The 17,706-nt window shown below is 39.4% G+C and overlaps 1 protein-coding gene across 3 annotated transcripts; it reads right to left on the reverse strand.

Annotated features, from left to right (window-relative positions):
- Nucleotides 1-1,211: 1,211 nt before the first annotated feature.
- Nucleotides 1,212-16,763, reverse strand: sh3d21 (SH3 domain containing 21). Of its 3 annotated transcripts, none has more exons than XM_030392915.1 (17): nucleotides 16,598-16,761; nucleotides 15,657-15,814; nucleotides 15,482-15,539; nucleotides 14,614-14,723; nucleotides 14,120-14,210; nucleotides 13,976-14,037; nucleotides 13,852-13,891; nucleotides 12,244-12,338; nucleotides 11,438-11,539; nucleotides 11,006-11,057; nucleotides 6,990-7,040; nucleotides 6,782-6,899; nucleotides 5,277-5,442; nucleotides 4,430-4,510; nucleotides 4,095-4,291; nucleotides 2,631-2,694; nucleotides 1,212-2,519 (listed from the first exon to the last, which is right to left on the reverse strand). In XM_030392915.1, exons 1-17 carry the CDS (start codon nucleotides 16,599-16,601, stop codon nucleotides 2,487-2,489), a joined length of 1,482 nt encoding a protein of 493 aa, XP_030248775.1. In that variant the 5' UTR covers nucleotides 16,602-16,761; the 3' UTR covers nucleotides 1,212-2,486. The 3 variants fall into 3 exon arrangements, with proteins under 3 accessions (XP_030248775.1, XP_030248774.1, XP_030248776.1); XM_030392914.1 differs by having other exon boundaries at nucleotides 5,277-5,445; XM_030392916.1 differs by lacking the exon at nucleotides 4,430-4,510 and having other exon boundaries at nucleotides 5,277-5,445; nucleotides 16,598-16,763.
- Between the last annotated feature and the right edge of the window lie 943 nt (nucleotides 16,764-17,706).

Genomic DNA, 17,706 nt, shown 5'->3' on the forward strand with positions numbered 1-17,706 from the left:
TTTTAGAGGGAGCCCACACTGGACTCCTCTCTGTTGAGGTCTTAGAAAAGCCTCTCATGTGGTCACGGGCTTTCAGAAATCAGTGGCGTTGATGGTGTGGACTCTTTGAAGAAGTACAAGTGTAATTACATTTGTATAAAGTTCTTGTGAATGGCATCTACTTCCAAATCATACAACCCAAAATGTGTTTTACTCAAGCCACCATTCAGTATTTTGAATAGCGTGTTTTTTGTTTGTTTTTTTTATTTTACAGGATGTGACCAAAAAAACACATGTAATTAGAAGCAACATATGTTAACCTCATGGTAATTATGCAGTTATGAAACAATCAATGAAATTAACATGAAATCCAGTTAAGGAAAACCATAAATCTGAACCACAACACGGCATGGGAAAGAGCTCTACAAAGACCAACATAGTACAGACTGTTTTTTGCGGTCCCTCCATAAACCAGATAATAACATTCAAGCCATTTAACCACCGCTTACGACCGTGGAATCATTACTTTTTATCTTGATGGCCAAATTAGAAATGTTTTTGAGTCTAAAATTGCACAAACAACATAATTCTGTGGCTATAAGCAGTAATTTTGGACAGCCTCACGATTCTTCTCATTAAAAGGCTCCCTATTGAAACAGCATTTTTAATTGTGCAGCAGATTTAATTTCCATTTGCCATGAGGCCATCATTCAAAGGATTTCTTTCTGCATCTGTCCAGCCCTTTTCTGTTTTGACAGAGGGGAACTGTTCTGCATCAGTTCAGTTTCTAATTTTAACTCAGAGGGGCTTTTCTTGGTTTTTGACCTCTGAGCTCCAAACTGCTTCAGTTGTCAACACTCAGTTTTCACTACTCCCAACTGTTAAGCAGCACCTGTATCACTGACATTATTGTAACAAATGGTTAATCGTCCTTTGTAAATGTTTCTTCCAATTAGTCTCTCAGTTAATCTATGAGTGATTTGTTTTATAAAATGATGAACAATTGTGAAAAATGTTGATCAGCATTTCACAAAGCCCAAGATGACGTCTTCAGATGTCTTGTTTTTAAAATATATTTAGTTTGCTGTCATAGAAGGGTAAGGAACCCAGAGAATATTCACATATAAGAAGATGAAATCAGAGACTTTAGACTCTAGTATGTAGTTGACAACTAACTAATTAATTGTTGCACAGTTTCTTCGGTAACAAAAAAAAATCATTCAAAAAGTCAGAACTGTTTCCATATAAGCTGATCCTTTGTTTATTTTCATTTATTTCACCCCTTGACCACAAGGGAATGTGCCCTTAATGACCATTATTCAACACAGTATTTAAAAATAGTATGTTCCCATGGCAGTTTCAGAAGCACCCCGATCCCTGATGAGCTCCAGATGTTATCCATATGTGCAATCCAGTGGGCAACACTAGAAGGGCTTAGACAGGAGCACACCACCACTACCACCACCGCCGCTGCCACCATTTGGAGCCAAAAACCAAATCTATACGCCTTCCTCTGAAGATTGGACTGATCCTAATATGGCAGAGTTAAATAGCTCTCTGGTGGGTGCAAAGAATTTCTCATTAATTCTCTCCCACGTTCTCTGCATCCATCGCGATGAGTCACTATGTTCGGAGTTTTCAGAGTGAGTCAGTTTTTCTCTGAGTGACACAGGATGGCTTTTCCACTTAACTGCAGAAGAATGCAGTTGACCACAAACTCTGTTTAAACGCCTGAAGTGATTCAACGACAGTTTTTTAGGATTTTGCTTCATGAAAGCTTGATTCATTAACATCAGCAATTTACTCCTCTGAATAAAATATATTATCTGTTCTCTAATGTGAGGCCACTGGTGCCAGGTCACTTCCACCAACCCAGCATTCACTGGGAATCTTGGCACGTCTCATTATGTAAAGTTATCATATAGTGCCCCCCAGTGGATTAATGCAGCATTAAAATCTGGTGAAAAAAAATCCCCTGCAAATCCCCCATGTTTTTGACAGTAGTATATTGGTTATTAACATTCAGGTAACAATTCCCCTTTGGATGACTTAGAACTGTATAACAGGTCTTTGCAAAAGACATTACAATATTTCCTCCTATGTACAGCTGCATAACATTTTCTGCTGAGGCATTAAATGTTAAAAGTACAGTAAATCCTTTGACAAATGTAATAGAGGTGACTCTTGAGACAGAACAGTGTAAAATAAAAAATTCCAACAAAGCGTAACCCACTTCAGTCTAAAATATTTGTGATTTCCAGCATTCAAATATAAAATTTTAACAGTACATCTGTTTTAAAAGTCTTTTGAAGGATCAAGTTTTTCTAGTCCACTGCAGGAGTAGCTCGATCCAAAGTCTGACTGTCTATTTTTTCACTGGGAGGGCTTGCTTGTCTTCTCCATCCCCATTCCATGTCAGAAAAATGCTCATCTTGTTTTAATCTGCAGTACCATAGTCTGCGTGGCACAGTGTCAGACAGCCAGCCCAGTCACAGTCTGGGTTTGGATTAATGCTTCATCCTCAAACTGTGCATTTCCTCCTGTGTGGGAAAGATATTTAAAAGTTAGTTATACCAGAAGTTATGATTTTGGGACCTGCAACTTCTGTATTCTTTCTAGTGAACACAAAGCTCAAGTCATGCCTCACTGACCTGCAGTGTCATTCGTTTGTTTTTCTCCTCCCTCAGTTCTTCTTTCACTTCCTGCATGTCTCGTCTGATCAAAAGAGACAGAAACAAAAAGAGGAGTTTGCAGACATGAGTATGTAGGTCAAGATGTTCAAGTCAAATGAATAATACTAATAGGTCTTGATCACTCTATTGGAGGTTTGCTTGTCTTGAACATGTCTTTCTTTACAGCAGCTTTAATCAATACATTTATAATAATGTATCAAATGGCAATGTAACAGTGGGAAAGGGGTTGCTTGTAGTAGTAAACCTACAGAGGGTTATCACCTAAATCTGCAGCTCTCCTCAGCTTTACAGAGCTTTAGAGTTGTGTTGTGCAGCCCACAGCTTTACTGTTTTGTTTGCTCGCGCACCTTCGGATGCAGAAGACAGCTGTTTTCAGTGAAAAGCTCTAAAAACTCTCTGTACACTACCTTCCATGCACCAACCAACAGACTGACACCGATAACGAAAAGCATTTAGCAGCTAAGAAAACCAATCATTTACCTCCTGATTTGGTAAAGTCCAAAAGCAGACGTAAGGTAGAGTTAATACTGGACTGATATTCATCATGAGCAACTCGACATGAATGATCATTTTGTTTTGAGCTGCTGGTGTGTGAAAATGAGTAACTGTTCGCCATATTAACTATAAATGTGATTAAACAGTATGTCAAAGTTGTGTTTACAACTCGTTTCTGCTGTCCCTAAGTGGCCAAAAAAATCAGTTACTGCAGATTTAAATACAAAGATGTAAATCTTAGGCGGACCAGTGTAAGAAACTTTCCTGTCATCGTGAGAATAAAAATGTCGGATCACAACAGATTTAATGCAGGCTGGTAGCAGGAATGAAAGATTATCTTACAGATAATGTCACAGAACATTTTTCAAATATTGTGACTGCTCACTATGAACAGGTACGCTATCTAAAACCTGGCAAGCCAACTGTTCCAGACAGATGCACTTCTCTGATTGAAATCGTGTCTACAATGGCACGTCATGTTGCTGATGCGTCATATTAAATCAAATCAAATTTATTAGGGATGAATGTCGCCTACGCGTTCTCAGTTAGGTAAGATGGGAAACTTGAGTGTTATGAAGTCCCTCTGTGTGATTCAAACAACACTGTGTCATACCTAAATGACTGAATAGGTCAACTGACTCCCAAACCTCCCACGTATGACAATACCAAAAAACACATAATCAACCATTGGCCAGAGGGCTACCAGCAACAGGTGTACTGAGCCTTTATCGTCATGCTGTAAACTTTGTGACAGTTTGGTTAGATCTGGGCTCCAAATGTCTTGGTAAGGTTTAGGTACCAAAACTTTTGACCTCTTAGTTGGGTTTAGAATTTTATCGTGGTTTGTGTTGAAATAAGTACATTAGTTAAATAAATATTACACTACGTTTTTGACAGATCTTAGTACGTTAAACAAGTTCTACTTACTCATGTCGTGTCTGTAGAAGCTCTAGGGCCATCCTCAGCTCTTTAATCTCAGCCTGCAGGCTTTCCATAGTTGGCTCTTCTTTATGCGTCACAGTTCTGCCATCCACAACTACTTTAGGTGGTGTTGGTCGAACGGGAGGCGGCGTCCTTGGCCGATGATCAGGCTTTGCAGGTGTTGGCAGAAGGTTTTCTGTACTCTGCAAGGAATTAGGTGACTTTGCATGACATTGTAAAGACCACTGAACCTCACTGGCCGCAAGATTAAATTATTCACACAACTTAGTGAAATGGAAAATGCACCGGGGTTCCTTACTGAAGCAGTCAACAACACAAACCTTTTGAAAGCCAGGCAATTTCTCTGTCTGGAACTTTTTTGGCGACAATTCTGGCTCTGTCTGGTCGGTTACATTCTGGGCCTGCAAAGGGACATAAGTCATGCCTTAAAGGCTAACATTTCTAACAATCAGTCAATCCTCACACCTTGCCTTAAGAACTTGCATGCCTGTATTATGCCAATTTTATGTTGTTATGTCTGTCTTTGGGGCAGCTATGTACAAACCACAGGAGGATATTTCAAGGAATTATCTTAATTTCCCAGAATGACTTTTGATCATCCCTAGAGATCAGGACAGAACTTGTTGCTATTGGTGTACAGTTGGCATGTGAGCGACTCATGAAAACTTGTGTTTATCACAAAGGCTTTATTCTTGTTCAAACAGATCTTTTGGCTCCATTGCATTCTGATCTATTGAGAGTACAAGTGCGGAAAATTATTATGTCTTCCACTCTTACAATGATTTCTTTTGCATGAATACTGTACCTTGGTAGTAGCATAAAATATGATTTGTGCTGAAAATAACCTGACAACAATTGGAGTGCAGAAAACATACCACCAAAGCACCAAATGGAGCTTGAAATGCAAGGTACCTCTAAATATGTTCAATCCATTGACAAAAATGTTCGTACTGTTATGTGGAAAGTATGCACAAGATAAAGCAAGGAGTTGCCTCATTGTTGCAGTCATAATCACAAGTTGCAAAGGTCATCTAAAGAAATGGTGGTTAGCACCACTCATGTGGTTTGGCAAGTTGTCAGCGGTTCCTGCCTCATTTTCATTACATGACTTCTCACCTCTAGAATGGTCACACCTCAAGCATAAATCAGTACGAGTCTGTTGCTAACCTGGATTGCTGTGACCAGGCCTGATGGTGGTCTCCTCTGTGGGGGTTTGGCTCTGTTCGCTGTGGGATGACTCAGCTTTTCAGTCTGGAAATCCACTCCGTCAAAATTGTCGGCCTCTTTCTCCTCTGGTTGTTTTGTTGAAACAGGAGCCACATCACCGTTGGTTCTACTGAAACAAAGAGTAGAGAACGAAGAGAACACTATTATATAGTATAAGATATAGTATATATTATCTATTTATATCAACCTTTAATTTCATTTAAAAAGGGGGGGGGGACCTATAAAAAAATATATAGCATTTAGGTCTGTCACAATAATTACATAATTAACTTATCATACACATTTTGTGGAATTATCGACTTATGTGCATGACCGCAATCATTTTTGCTAGCCTCAATACTGCCCGCTTTGTTTATTTGCAATTTTTGTAAGCAAGCCCATGAGCCTATTTTATGCATTGTTTTGGTTGTGTGGTTTTATTTAATTTATGTTTATTGTTCATTGAGTATTCTTAATAATAGATAATAATGAATACAAGTTCATTGCTCTTTGAAACTGTACCACTACTATAAAATGTACTTTTATTTTACATTATTTTGTCTTTACTTTAGTGATAATAGCAATGTTTATTGCAATTATTTCTGGGACAGTGTATCAGCTAACAAAAGTACTTATTGTGACAGGCCTGGTGGCATCGTGGGTGATGTACAGGATGTAGTTCACATTCTCAAATGAAAAGAAAAAACACTTTAAATGTGGTTTCCAGTTTCTGAAACTGACATGGGTGCAGGTGCAGAACATGGCAGCTGCGGTCTTAAAGTCTCTGTCTTATCTTGCTCTGGCATTGGTTTCACTTTTATAGCTCGTAAACAATGGTGGCAGAAATGTTCAATAACCTTTATGCATTTGTTAGATCTGATACGAGGTTTGTAAAGAATCAGCCTTGAGGTGAAAGCCTATAACATTTTTAAACATTAAGACGTATTTGAATGGAAGCTGGAAAAGTACTTTCCAAATGCATTTGCTTGGAAACAATCTTCAGAAAAAGCTCCTTTTCCATTAGCAGCCCCCTCAAGACAGGGCTGTTTTTGTTTGCTCAGTTGTGTGTGTGTGTGTGTGTGTGTGCGTGCGTGTGTGTGTGTGTGTGTGTGTTTTTCTCAGGAAACAGGAAATGGGCTGCTCTCGTCTGTTTAGGCCCGATCTGACTCATCCCAGAGTTTCCACTGAGCCGCTTAAGGTCGGGCATCCTGGCATTCTTCTTTAAGGACACCATGGCAACTGGTGGCGGCGACCAAAACCTTTAACATCTAAAGGCGCTGCTCCCGGTGCCAGACCAAAGAGGAGAAAGTGTTCCTGACATTTCCTAAGGGCCTTTTTGCTTTGGAAAGGTTGGATATGAATCACAGTTCATGTCCCTGAGTTGGAAGACTTTTCTCTAATATTTCTTCAGTGGTTTTGCATCAAGATTCGTTCTAAGACACAACAGCAGAGATGCTTTCACTCACTTGGCTAAAAGCTTGTTGGGTTTGTCCTTGACTGGAGGCGGGCTGGGCCTGTGGAGGGTTGGCAGCTTGACTTTGGTTGGAGGATTGCTTCTCAGGTCCTTAACCTCTGGTTTATCATCTGTAAAGCAGATCCATAAATTTACTCCACAACATAATTGAATGGCTGTGTGACATATAATGTTACAATTATAATAAAAGCCATATATACCTTTTGTCTTTGCTGGACCACCTTTATCCATCGCTGAGACCGCTGGCTTCACTGAAAAAGTAGCAGTGAATAAACCATTACCATAAAGATATATTGGATATGTGAGTAGCATGGCTGCATTTTAGATGAAATGCTACAAGGATTTTATTTGGTTATATTGAAATGAGGACGTTGCTGCGCACAATAAAGCGGTGACATCCTACATCAGTCTTTCCGCAGACAACTATTTTTGCTTTGAATCCATTGATTAAATTTAAAAAGTTTCACACAGCAACTACTTTGAAGGTGCTCTCAATCTGCAGGTCATTTCCCATCTGTCGTTGCAGAAAATTAGTTGCCAACCAATTGGATAATAGATAAATCATTTAGGTCATTTTTATAGCAAAAAAATGTAAAACATTTGCTGGTTCAAGCTCTTTAAATGTGGATGTGGAGGATTTTCTGCTGTTCTTTCTTCTCTGGGTTTTGGACTGCAAGTTGGACAAAAGAAGTAATTTGAAGATGTCAATTTGGGCTCTGGGAAATTGTGATGAGCATTCTTCACATTCTTTTTTTGACAAGACAAAATAGAAAAATACGTCTATTTCAAGGGACAAGTTAGACAATGTGCAGGAGTTTGCTTGCAACTTTCAACATTTTATAGACCAAAAGAACAATAAATAAATGGTGAAGATAATCATCAGATGTAAACATTATGAGGGTAATTGTTAGTTGCAGCCCTGATGCTGTTGTGTGTAACAAAATGAATATAGAGCGGGCATACATGCTCAGCAGATCTGCCTCCGACGTACAGTATGTTAGCTTTAACACCTCATGCAGATGTGGCTTCTGCTGTAACAAATGCACTGTATCCATTGCCTGCTCTGATTGTTAATGTATTATTGTCTCATTGAGTTCAGTCAGGGGAAATGACAGTAAAAAGCTGCTGGCTTATTGTATTGGTCTACCAGGAGGATTTGCATTTATTTACCATGGAAAGGATTATTGTTTAATGTGGTGGAGAATACAAAATGCTTCTGGTGTTTTAATTGAACTATGATCTAGTTTATGAGCAGTTGCATGGGAAGGCAAAGTTGTGCACATTACTGGAGCAGACCAAGTCACAGCTGTATCCAATAGCACTGCAGTTACCAGTTCCCAAGGGTCTCAACAAGTTCATCAGGGACAGTCGCTCTGGCTCAGCTCATAGAATAATACAGCCTCTGAGAGGACTTTGCCTTGGAGACTGAGAGAAAAGATGCTTGAATTAGGCAGCCTCAGTTAACTGAATGTAATGTGAGTGAGGTTCCTGCTTGCCATGCAAGTCAAGGGCTTATCTCAAACAGACGAGGTTTAGGAACACTGGTAACAGACCTGCTAAGTAAATACAAACACAACCAACAAGTAAAACTGCACTAATGCATAGCCCTAAAAACATCTTTTTAAAAAGTACAATACTTTGCGTAACACTTAGGACTCAGAGATGCATAACAGACCAAATGATAACACAGGAAGCCTACCTTGTGTGTTCAAAGCATTGTGCAACATTCCCTCTCAAGCAAACCATCCGCACAGCAGCAGTAGCTCAAGTGTTGCCTCTTGTGCTGGTTGTGAAAATCTCTGTGACAGAGCTCTCCTCCACACCCCCTCCCCACCCCTTGTGTTTCCTCCAAGACTCCTGAACTGTGTCACATGACCAGTCTAACCATCCCCCAACTGAGTGTGAGACTTCCTGTGCAATTCTTGTGAGTGATACTGCGTGGAAAAAAAATGCTGTGATGAGACAATGTTGTGGCATATACAATAAATGAGGCTGTGTTGATATTCAGTTAGTTCGGGTGACACCTTTGAGTACCCGAACACTTTGTATGAAACTGTTACACCTCTCTGTTTGACAAAAGTACGAAAGTGTAAAATTGTCATTTTTGTTGTTTTGTTGGTAGAAGTAATTACTACATTTGCATCTTGCACTACATGCAACACTCCTCTGCTGAACCTTGACAAAAAGCCACATCCTGCTCTGTGTGACTGGCAGATTTGATTTCAACATTGTCTTGTTTCAAAGTCTTTCGCTGTTTTTTTTAAACCACAACACTAAAAAGAGTATAATTTTGGCTTCCATTACTGTGAGAACACATAGAAATGACAACTACATGTAAGACATTTTGGAATAATTAAAACTTTTACAAGAAAAACCTACAACACAGAATTCCTGCAATTGCTGCATTGATTCAAAGTTGCTCACAAACCTAAGAAAACCTACAGCAACACAATAACGAATTGTTACTGTCTTCCTGCACAAGATAGGATATCACACTGCAGATACAACAAGATATGTATGTTTGTTTTGTGGGTGGGTGGGTTCCGCATTAATGAGATCGCCAAACTTCCAGTTAAACAGGTCTGCCTGTCTAGCTTTTGTATTGTGAGACGATAAACACTTCTTGTCAAGACATCTGAAACAAGGTCACCATGTGCAGGGAACAGCATCTTGTCAGTACTGGTAAAACACTTTGCAAATAGTTTAGAAATACTACAAACTAGAGTTGTATTAGTATTTGCATCAAAATAAACCAAGTATTAAAAATTAAAGTACTCACATGCAGAATTGTATATTTTATTACAGCTATGGATGCGTTGGTGTTTACTTTAATATTGCTGCTGGTAGAGTTAGGTGTAAATTTAACGACTTTATATGCTTCTGGGTCAGATTTATCTCTAGCATTACATGATAATTAATTGGTAGGGGTGGGCGATTGGACAATTCTAGATCATGAAACATCTTGAGGGTGTCCAAAATCAAGTTTTCAAGCGAATCATAGGGATTGTGGTATTTAATGTCCTCCCCACATAACCTTTAGATCTGCGCCATGCGAGCAGACCAGTCAGGAATGTAGCAAACTGAACAGGTATGGTGGCCAAACAAATGAATGACAATACAATTGGGGTAGGCTATACCCAGCAACATGGCAGCTAAGTAATTTGAGTAGAAATTAATTAATTTCTTCAATGCAATAGTGAGTTTTAATGGTTTTAATGAAGAAATGTGTAGGCGAATTCAAGTCTGGCTATAGCATTTCAAAATTGAGAAAAAAGATTGCAATTTAAATCTTGATTATGATTAGATGGATGGTGATTTTATCTTTTGGCTGCATGGCACTTATTTATTAGTTGATCATATTTCATATTAATAATTTAAACTGTTATTGCAAAGTAAGTAGTGGCTAAAGCTGTCAGATAAATATAGTGTAGTGGATATAAAGCATAAAGTAGTGTTAAATGGAATTACTTAATTAAAGAACACGAACATCCAAATTGCACTTCTATTTTCAAAGCATATTTTTAGGCAATATCCTTAAACACAGGATACAATTTGATATTTCTAAATCTCCTCAAAAGCACATCAACGCTAGGACTGGGTGACAAAATCAAATATCTGAATATTTTTGACCAAATACCTCCTACCTCTGTGGATATAATGAAGAATAAGTCATTTACTGTAATGCAGTCTTTAAAACCAGGAAACAGTCTATCCTTATATAACAATATCCCAAATCTAAAGTGACATATAGTCTCATATGACGATGATGTTATAATATTGACATACTGTCCAGCCCTATTAAATGCAGCTCTTGAGTTAATGTAATCCACCACTGAGTAAATGAACATAGATTAAAATGGAGGAAACGGATGTATAATTGGCTTAATTAGTGAAATAATTTGGAAAACATACTTGAGAGGCTTCAAGTTGCTTCAGCAGCACATTCAAATAATGACATTGATCAGGAGGCCATTTTGGCTGCTTTTACACCAAATGCAGAACCTGACCAATATCACTGCCAATATCTCCATCTGCTTAAACAACACTCCATCACAGTCCAGACTGCCAGCACACTGCCAGGCTAAACACCACTGCAGCCAGATGTCGTGAGTCAGAGGAGAACCTCTAAAACATGAAGCCTGGTAGCTCCCCACTCTGTCAAATAGCGTTTGTTTCTGTGCTGCTGCACAATGCAGCACACATGCTGTTCTCTTACCTGAGGGGTTCTTGTCGACGTTGCGCGCAGGCGGCTGGCTTGTGGTCCCAGACTAGAGGGGGAGAAACGGAAAACTCAAACAGGTTGGCAAGTACGTCTTCTTGTGAACTGAAAGCATCTCTATTTCACACACTCTTTCCACTAAGGGAATTTTCAGTGAGTAATTCCAAAACAGAGGATGTTAAGGACAAGCCTGACTCACTGCATGCTGGTTGCAGACTTACTAAAGTGAGACAAATACCAGCCAGTGGCAGCTACTCATTACATTAGGAAACATTTCAAAAAATAGTGATAAAAAAAGTAAAGCAAATATGAATTACTATAAACCATGTCCATGGCTTCATGGTAGCACAGTGCAGTTGTCAGATCCTGAATGAGGAGAAAGTCCAGTTCAACAGGGATATTCTTGAGACTGTGTTTTAGTCCACTTACTTGCAGACTGTCCATCGGTGGTATCACCATGACAAAGTTATCAGGAAAGAAGCCACAGCGTCCGTTTAGCTCTCCCTCCCACCAGCCTTCATCTTCTGTTTCCTTCACATGGAGATTAAAGAGTCACATCAGTAGTTCAAACACGGCAGAGTCCTTTGGGACGTTAGATTGCTGTACAAGAGGTTACTAAAAGGTCAAGCAAGACACTGCTGCCTTATTATCATTTGTTCTAAGGTATTTCAAAAAATATTTTCCTATGATGCAGTGTGGTTTAGAGCTGCAATGTTTTATCGATCAATCAATTAGCTTGCAACTGTTGAATTAATCGCCAACTATTTTGATAATGGATTAATTGGTTTGACTTATTACAACAAAAGCCAAAATTCTCTGATTTCAGCTTTTTTAATGTAAATATTTTCAATTTCTTAACTCCTCCATGACAGTATATCTTTTGAATACCATTTAAGGACATCATCATTGGGCTTTTGGAAACACTGCACTGAGCAACATATTGAGAAAATAACTGGCAGTGAAATTAACCAGATGTCTTGGTTCTAATTTTATTTGGGTGACTGCCACTTTTGTGTCTTTAAAACAAATGGGCGGAATCTTGTGCACTGTGTCAGCTGATTCCCTTGAAAGGAACACAACTGGTTTGACTGGATGAACAATCTGAAGCACCTGCAAGTACTTTGTAAGAAAAGAAAATGCACCCAGAGGAGGTTATGATTCTGCTTTAAAGCGTGACATCATGGGAAATCATGTTCCAAACAATGTGGGAAAATAACAACACAACATGCTCCAACCTTCGCCAGTATCGCAACGACGTCTCCTTTTTTCAGATCCAGCTCATCCTCCGCTTTGGCCTTGTAGTCGAACATGACTTGGCAACACTCTGCCACTGAGGAGACATGGTACAAGTGATAATATGATACAATAGAACCTGAACATTATAGCACACCCCCGATTCCAAACAAGATGGTACCCTGAGCCTTCAATTTCATACAAATCATGATACTATCACCTGTAACCAATAAATCTGTTTACCTGTGGAATGTCCCAGACAGGTTTGTTGTTTTTTTTTAACCCTTTCCTTATGTTGCCCCTGTCCCAACTTGTTTGAAACAACTTGCTGGCATCAAATTAAGAACAAGCATATCCAATTATTGTCACAACATCCAGCGCATCTTGTCACCTACAGGAACTGGCATTTTCCATGGTAACAAGACGCTAGTCCTCGCTCTTAGAGCGATTGGTAATGTGCATTGTTCATTCTTGAAGGTCTAGGTTTGCAACTTTATTGCGTGATTACTAATTACACTGTTATTTTTGCGTAGCTCACTATGCTAATGCATCTAAACAAAACCACCAAACATTCACTGAACAAGATTGCAGCAACCAGGTGCTCTTACAAGTTTGTACAAAACAATGGCATAAGTAGGCCAACATAGAAGAGATCATTTCACAATCGGTGTTTACTGGAGGGATGTAATACAGGGGAGTGTCTCTCTCTGCAGAGCATGTGTGATTGACAGTATACGGGAAGGAAAGACCGAGAACATATTGTCCACGAGATAATGAATCACAGGTGGCATCTTTCAAATAAAAATAAAAACATGATGAAATGGGTCGGCAGATATACTTGGGCGGCTGTTAATATACCTAGACGGCCCGTCCAAGTAAAATATATATGTGGGAAACACTTGGTTAAACAAGGGTTTTATTACTGTGTTACTGTCAGAAGGCAATGATAGCATTCTGTTTTATTTATGTTTTACAGTGACCCAAATATTTGGGAATAGCTGTTTGTTTATGTTTGACAGGAATAGAAGGGTTTTGGCTAGAGCCTGAACAATGTATGGGTTGGCTAAAATGAAAACTTTATCTTTTATAGATTATAATGTAGAAAAAGATACTTGGGTAATCCATAATTATTAACTCTCCAGTGAAGTTTACTGTCAGTGCACTGATGTCATTTTCGTATCGGCCAGACTCTAGTTTCCATGAATGATGACTAACCTTATCATCCTTCCGTAACTCACTCAGAGAATAAGCGGAAAGAGGTTACAATAAACTCGAGATAAAAGTTGTAAACCTTGATCCCTGAAGGATGTTCCACTCTGATTTAACTCTGAGACAAGCCACATTACCTTAAAGTAATTACAAATGACCGCACCCGTAAACCATTCAGGTAAAAGTACAGGAATTACCACTTGTCACATGTTATTGGTGTGTCTAGGTATAAATAGACCTGTCTTGTTGCTTTTGAAATGGTGTTCAAAAATAGAAACTGTGTCTAAAGTTAGGGAATCCCCTGAGGCTTTAATCCACGATTGTGCAAATATGTTTAACAACTAGCGAATGAAGAAGAAGAAGCTTTTGATAATGACATTTAAAAAAACATTTGAACTTACCATTTTTTCCTTTGTTCCTCACACTGGCTCTTTGAGAAATCTTTAGAAAACAAGAACAGAGTGTGTTTAATCAAAGTTAAGCATTTCATATGTTTTCAGGGAAAGTTATTTCTGCATTACAGACCTCCTTATTGAACACTGCATCAGTGAGTTTGGGTCTCGCTTTGCCCTCATTGTGCTTGACATCTGTAAAAAAAAAAAAAAGTTGTAAGTTGACTTTGCTTTGAATTACATGTAAAGAAAGAAGGAATGATGTGACTTTACCAACCTTTAGGTGAAACAAAAATTTCATTGACAAAGTTAGAAGGAAATGCCCCAACTTTGCCATCCTTAACTCCCATCCACCATCCATCTTCAATCTGTTGTGAAGATGATATCAAGAAGAGAGAGCACAGCAAGAAAGTGTGTGAGAGAACATTTAAAAACATGTATACAATTTATCAGTCTATTGAAGATCTCTGATAACTTGGTGGCATTAACTCTCAGAACTACTCCAATCAATTCACATGTTTTTCCATTGAGCTGTATTGCAGAGGCATGCTTTGTAACCCTGGGGGTCGAATACAAAGAGATTATAGGACCCACAGAATCAATGAATACCTTATTTACACATTGAAGATTGGCTGAGCAAACATTTCACCAACGCCCTGATTTACATACAATGCCAAGCTTTTGGCTAGTGAGCAGGTGAAGCAAGCAGGAGGTAAATGCCTTGCTTCAGGTGTTCAAGTGTTTGAGCAGTGATAAGAGACGGTACTCTACCTCTCTAAGGATTTCTATAGTCTCCCCAACTTCAAGCTTCAGCTCATCTGAATTCAGAGGATTGTAGGTAAAGGCCACTTCGCATTTCCTCGTCTGTTTCATCCTTTTCGCTGGAGAGACAAAGAATCAGCAGCCAAATCAACAGACCAATGTAAAGTTTCTATCCAGTATCTGCTGATGGAGAAACTACAGCTCAATACTGGTGCAAGGCAGAGTAGTCCATTCAGCAAGACTGCAAAGCACTTGGCACTCATTCTTGTTTCTACCATGTCTAATCCCATTTCTAAGGCACTGTGTGTTTTTATCGGCATCATTTTCAGACATTATAATCAAGCTTTTTCTGTGGCGGGGATGTGGTGAACATATATTTACAGGTAGCTCGATCGCTGCACTGTCTTGCTGAGTGCATGCGCCACACTGACCGCAATTTCAAACACTTGTTTTTTTAGACCATGACACAACAAGCTGGTTTTAAATAGCGCTGTCAAATATTTTCATAGTGTATTTTGAGCACAGACAAGGTGTACATATTCTAGTGTGCAATTTATACTATTCTATTCTAAATGTATTAAAGGTGCAATGCGTAAGAATAAGCCAGCTTGAATTCATCCCAACAAATGGGGGCAGCACACCAGAATAACTGCTGACTGTTGCTAACTGTAATCCTTTTATCCATGATTGTAGCGACTGTTAGCTCAGTTAGCCATGTAGCTAGCTGGACAACCAGGGGATTGTTGGTATTTACACCGCTAGCACAGGAGCTATGTACCGCTGGGAGAATGCTGTTTGGACAAAGTGTGCATTGACCTTCTCAGCTTTTATCAGTGAAGAAAAATAAAGTGTTGAAAATTTAGACTGAGCATTGTACTTGTTCTGATGCTTCTTGGTTCCCTCTTGCTGTCACCCATCAAATAGACTGGCACCTCCTGAAATAAAAAAAACAAAAACGGGGCACATTTTAACATGCTGGATAAATGTGAACACACATACACACCCAGCACAGTGACAGTACAACACTTTGGGCTGTGGGGGTGGTAACAGACCTTGATGAAGTTGGCAGGGAAGATGCCTCTCTTTCCTCTCAGCTCGCCCTCCAGCCATCCCTCCTCACTGGCCTTGGTGACGTTTTTGACCACATCCCCCGCCCTCACTGTGATCTCGTCTCCCATGGTGCCCTCGAAGTCGATCAGCACCAACACCTCTACAATGCAGCCGTAAATGGGGCAGAAAATTAGATTCTTTGCACAGAGGCTGGTGTACTTGCTTCACAATTGATGTGTCCTGACATTTCAGAACCAAGACAAACCTCGAAGAATTGGAGGGCAGCCAAGGATATGTGCTTTGCGCAAATGACGATTATTACACTTAATACTGTACAGTTTTCTTCTGTCACAAGAAGAAAAACATATATTCCATGCCAGTATTTTCCTTCAGCCCAGGGCGAGCCAGTGTTGGAGGGTCTTTCAGCACTGACTAACAGAAAGACTTCTCTGAGTGCAGGCCTAAACATTACAGTCATTTTTGAAGCAAAAATGTCAAACATTTGCTGGTTTCAACTTCTTAAAAGTAAGGATTTGCTGCTTTTCTTTGTCATTAGTGATAGTAAACAAAGATTCTTTGGGTTCCTGTTGGTTGGACAAAAAAAGTAATTTGAAGATGCCATTTTGGGCTCTTTTCACATTTTATAAAACAATGGTGAAAATATTCGGCAGATTTTTTCAACAAATCTAAAGTAATTATTAATTGCCTACTAAAAATAAGATTTTCCCGAAAACATAAACGCATCCAGTCTGTATTATGCAAACGTGTCCAGTATGTCCCACTGCTTTAGTTTATTTGCGCGACGTATAAAAAATACTATCAACAGCATTTTGTGCGGACACAAAACAACCAACAGATGTTTAGATTACAAGCTAACAGGCAGCTGAGAAGATTAAAACTTTAAGAAAATCTACCAGTACCAAAGAACAGGCCATAAACTTACCCATGCTGACTGACTGTCTGTCTCCTCTGGATTTAAATATGTAATTCCTTCACAAAACAGCAAACAAACTTTTGAGTGGAAGGAGAACTGAGAGAGTGCGGTTGTCTCGTCTGTGACCGAGCGACACGGCAGCCGAGGCCCCTTCTTCCTACTTGTCAAACATTAACATTGAGCAACTTTTCCTGAGGCTTGTCATGACAAGTTAACAGCAAGGAGTAGGATGGGTCATACAGTACAGAGTGAGAGGGGGAGAGCAAGAGAGAGAGAGAGAGAAGGAGGAGAGAGGGAGGGAGGGAATTGGAGAGAGGAACAGGTAAGACAGGTTTATAGTGGAAGAACAGAGCTCATAAGTGTTGGTTGAAGTGGAGCATGACAACATTGTTCATCAGCGGCCATTATCATATTTGAACTGAAAGTCAGCTTTCACAGGCAGTACAATTGCACTTCAGTTTGCTGCATGGATTCATATATTCCCACACTGGACAAAATTGCAACTCAATGCCTTTTTTATGTTCCATGGGAGGAGTTTGTTTTTAGTGTGGGTCTTTAATGTCGATGCTCTTGCACGGCCCTTCAGGCGAAGTGGCTGGCTGTTTATAGAAAGCAGAACTGGGCTACGCAAGACTGAATTTCACACACTAAAATAAGACGGAGCAAAGAATGAGTAACAGAAAACATATTATAGAAAGATATAAATGTAGGCTTCTCTGTTACATAAAGGCTGTAGTTGTTCAAGTAACTCAGGCTTCTTCCCTTTTCTTGGCTCAAGTTGATATATAGGTCATTAGGCTAATACATCAGACTGGGGAGAACTCCTCCAGTCAAGTACTTCCTCATCCCCCCTCTGTTGATTGCTAGTGAGTCTGACTCACAGGATGTAAACTTTAGGCATAATAATGCCATTGGGTGCCTATTTCAGGCATCGTTCTCCTCCCTTCCACTATTTGCGTGTTTTTTTTTTTTCAAAATACCCGACTCTACGGGAAATCACAACCTACATGCTGAAAGTGGCAAGTTAAAGAGATTGCTGTATTTAATGTCCTCTTACCTCTCTTTCAAAACATTACATGTTCATCTCCCTGTGGATCCTTGCTACGTGAACATACTGA

Source organism: Sparus aurata, chromosome 17 (assembly GCF_900880675.1).
Source record: "Sparus aurata chromosome 17, fSpaAur1.1, whole genome shotgun sequence".
In the NCBI taxonomy this organism is placed as follows: Eukaryota; Metazoa; Chordata; class Actinopteri; order Spariformes; family Sparidae; genus Sparus; species Sparus aurata.

Excerpts from the sequence above, each read along its gene's own strand:
- sh3d21 (XM_030392914.1), bottom strand. Across the intron at positions 15,540-15,656 it reads TCCCTGCCAACTTCATCAAG|GAGGTGCCAGTCTATTTGAT; the intron begins GTCTGTTACCAC and ends TTTTTATTTCAG. Across the intron at positions 13,892-13,975 it reads ATGCAGTGTTCAATAAGGAG|ATTTCTCAAAGAGCCAGTGT; the intron begins GTCTGTAATGCA and ends TGTTTTCTAAAG.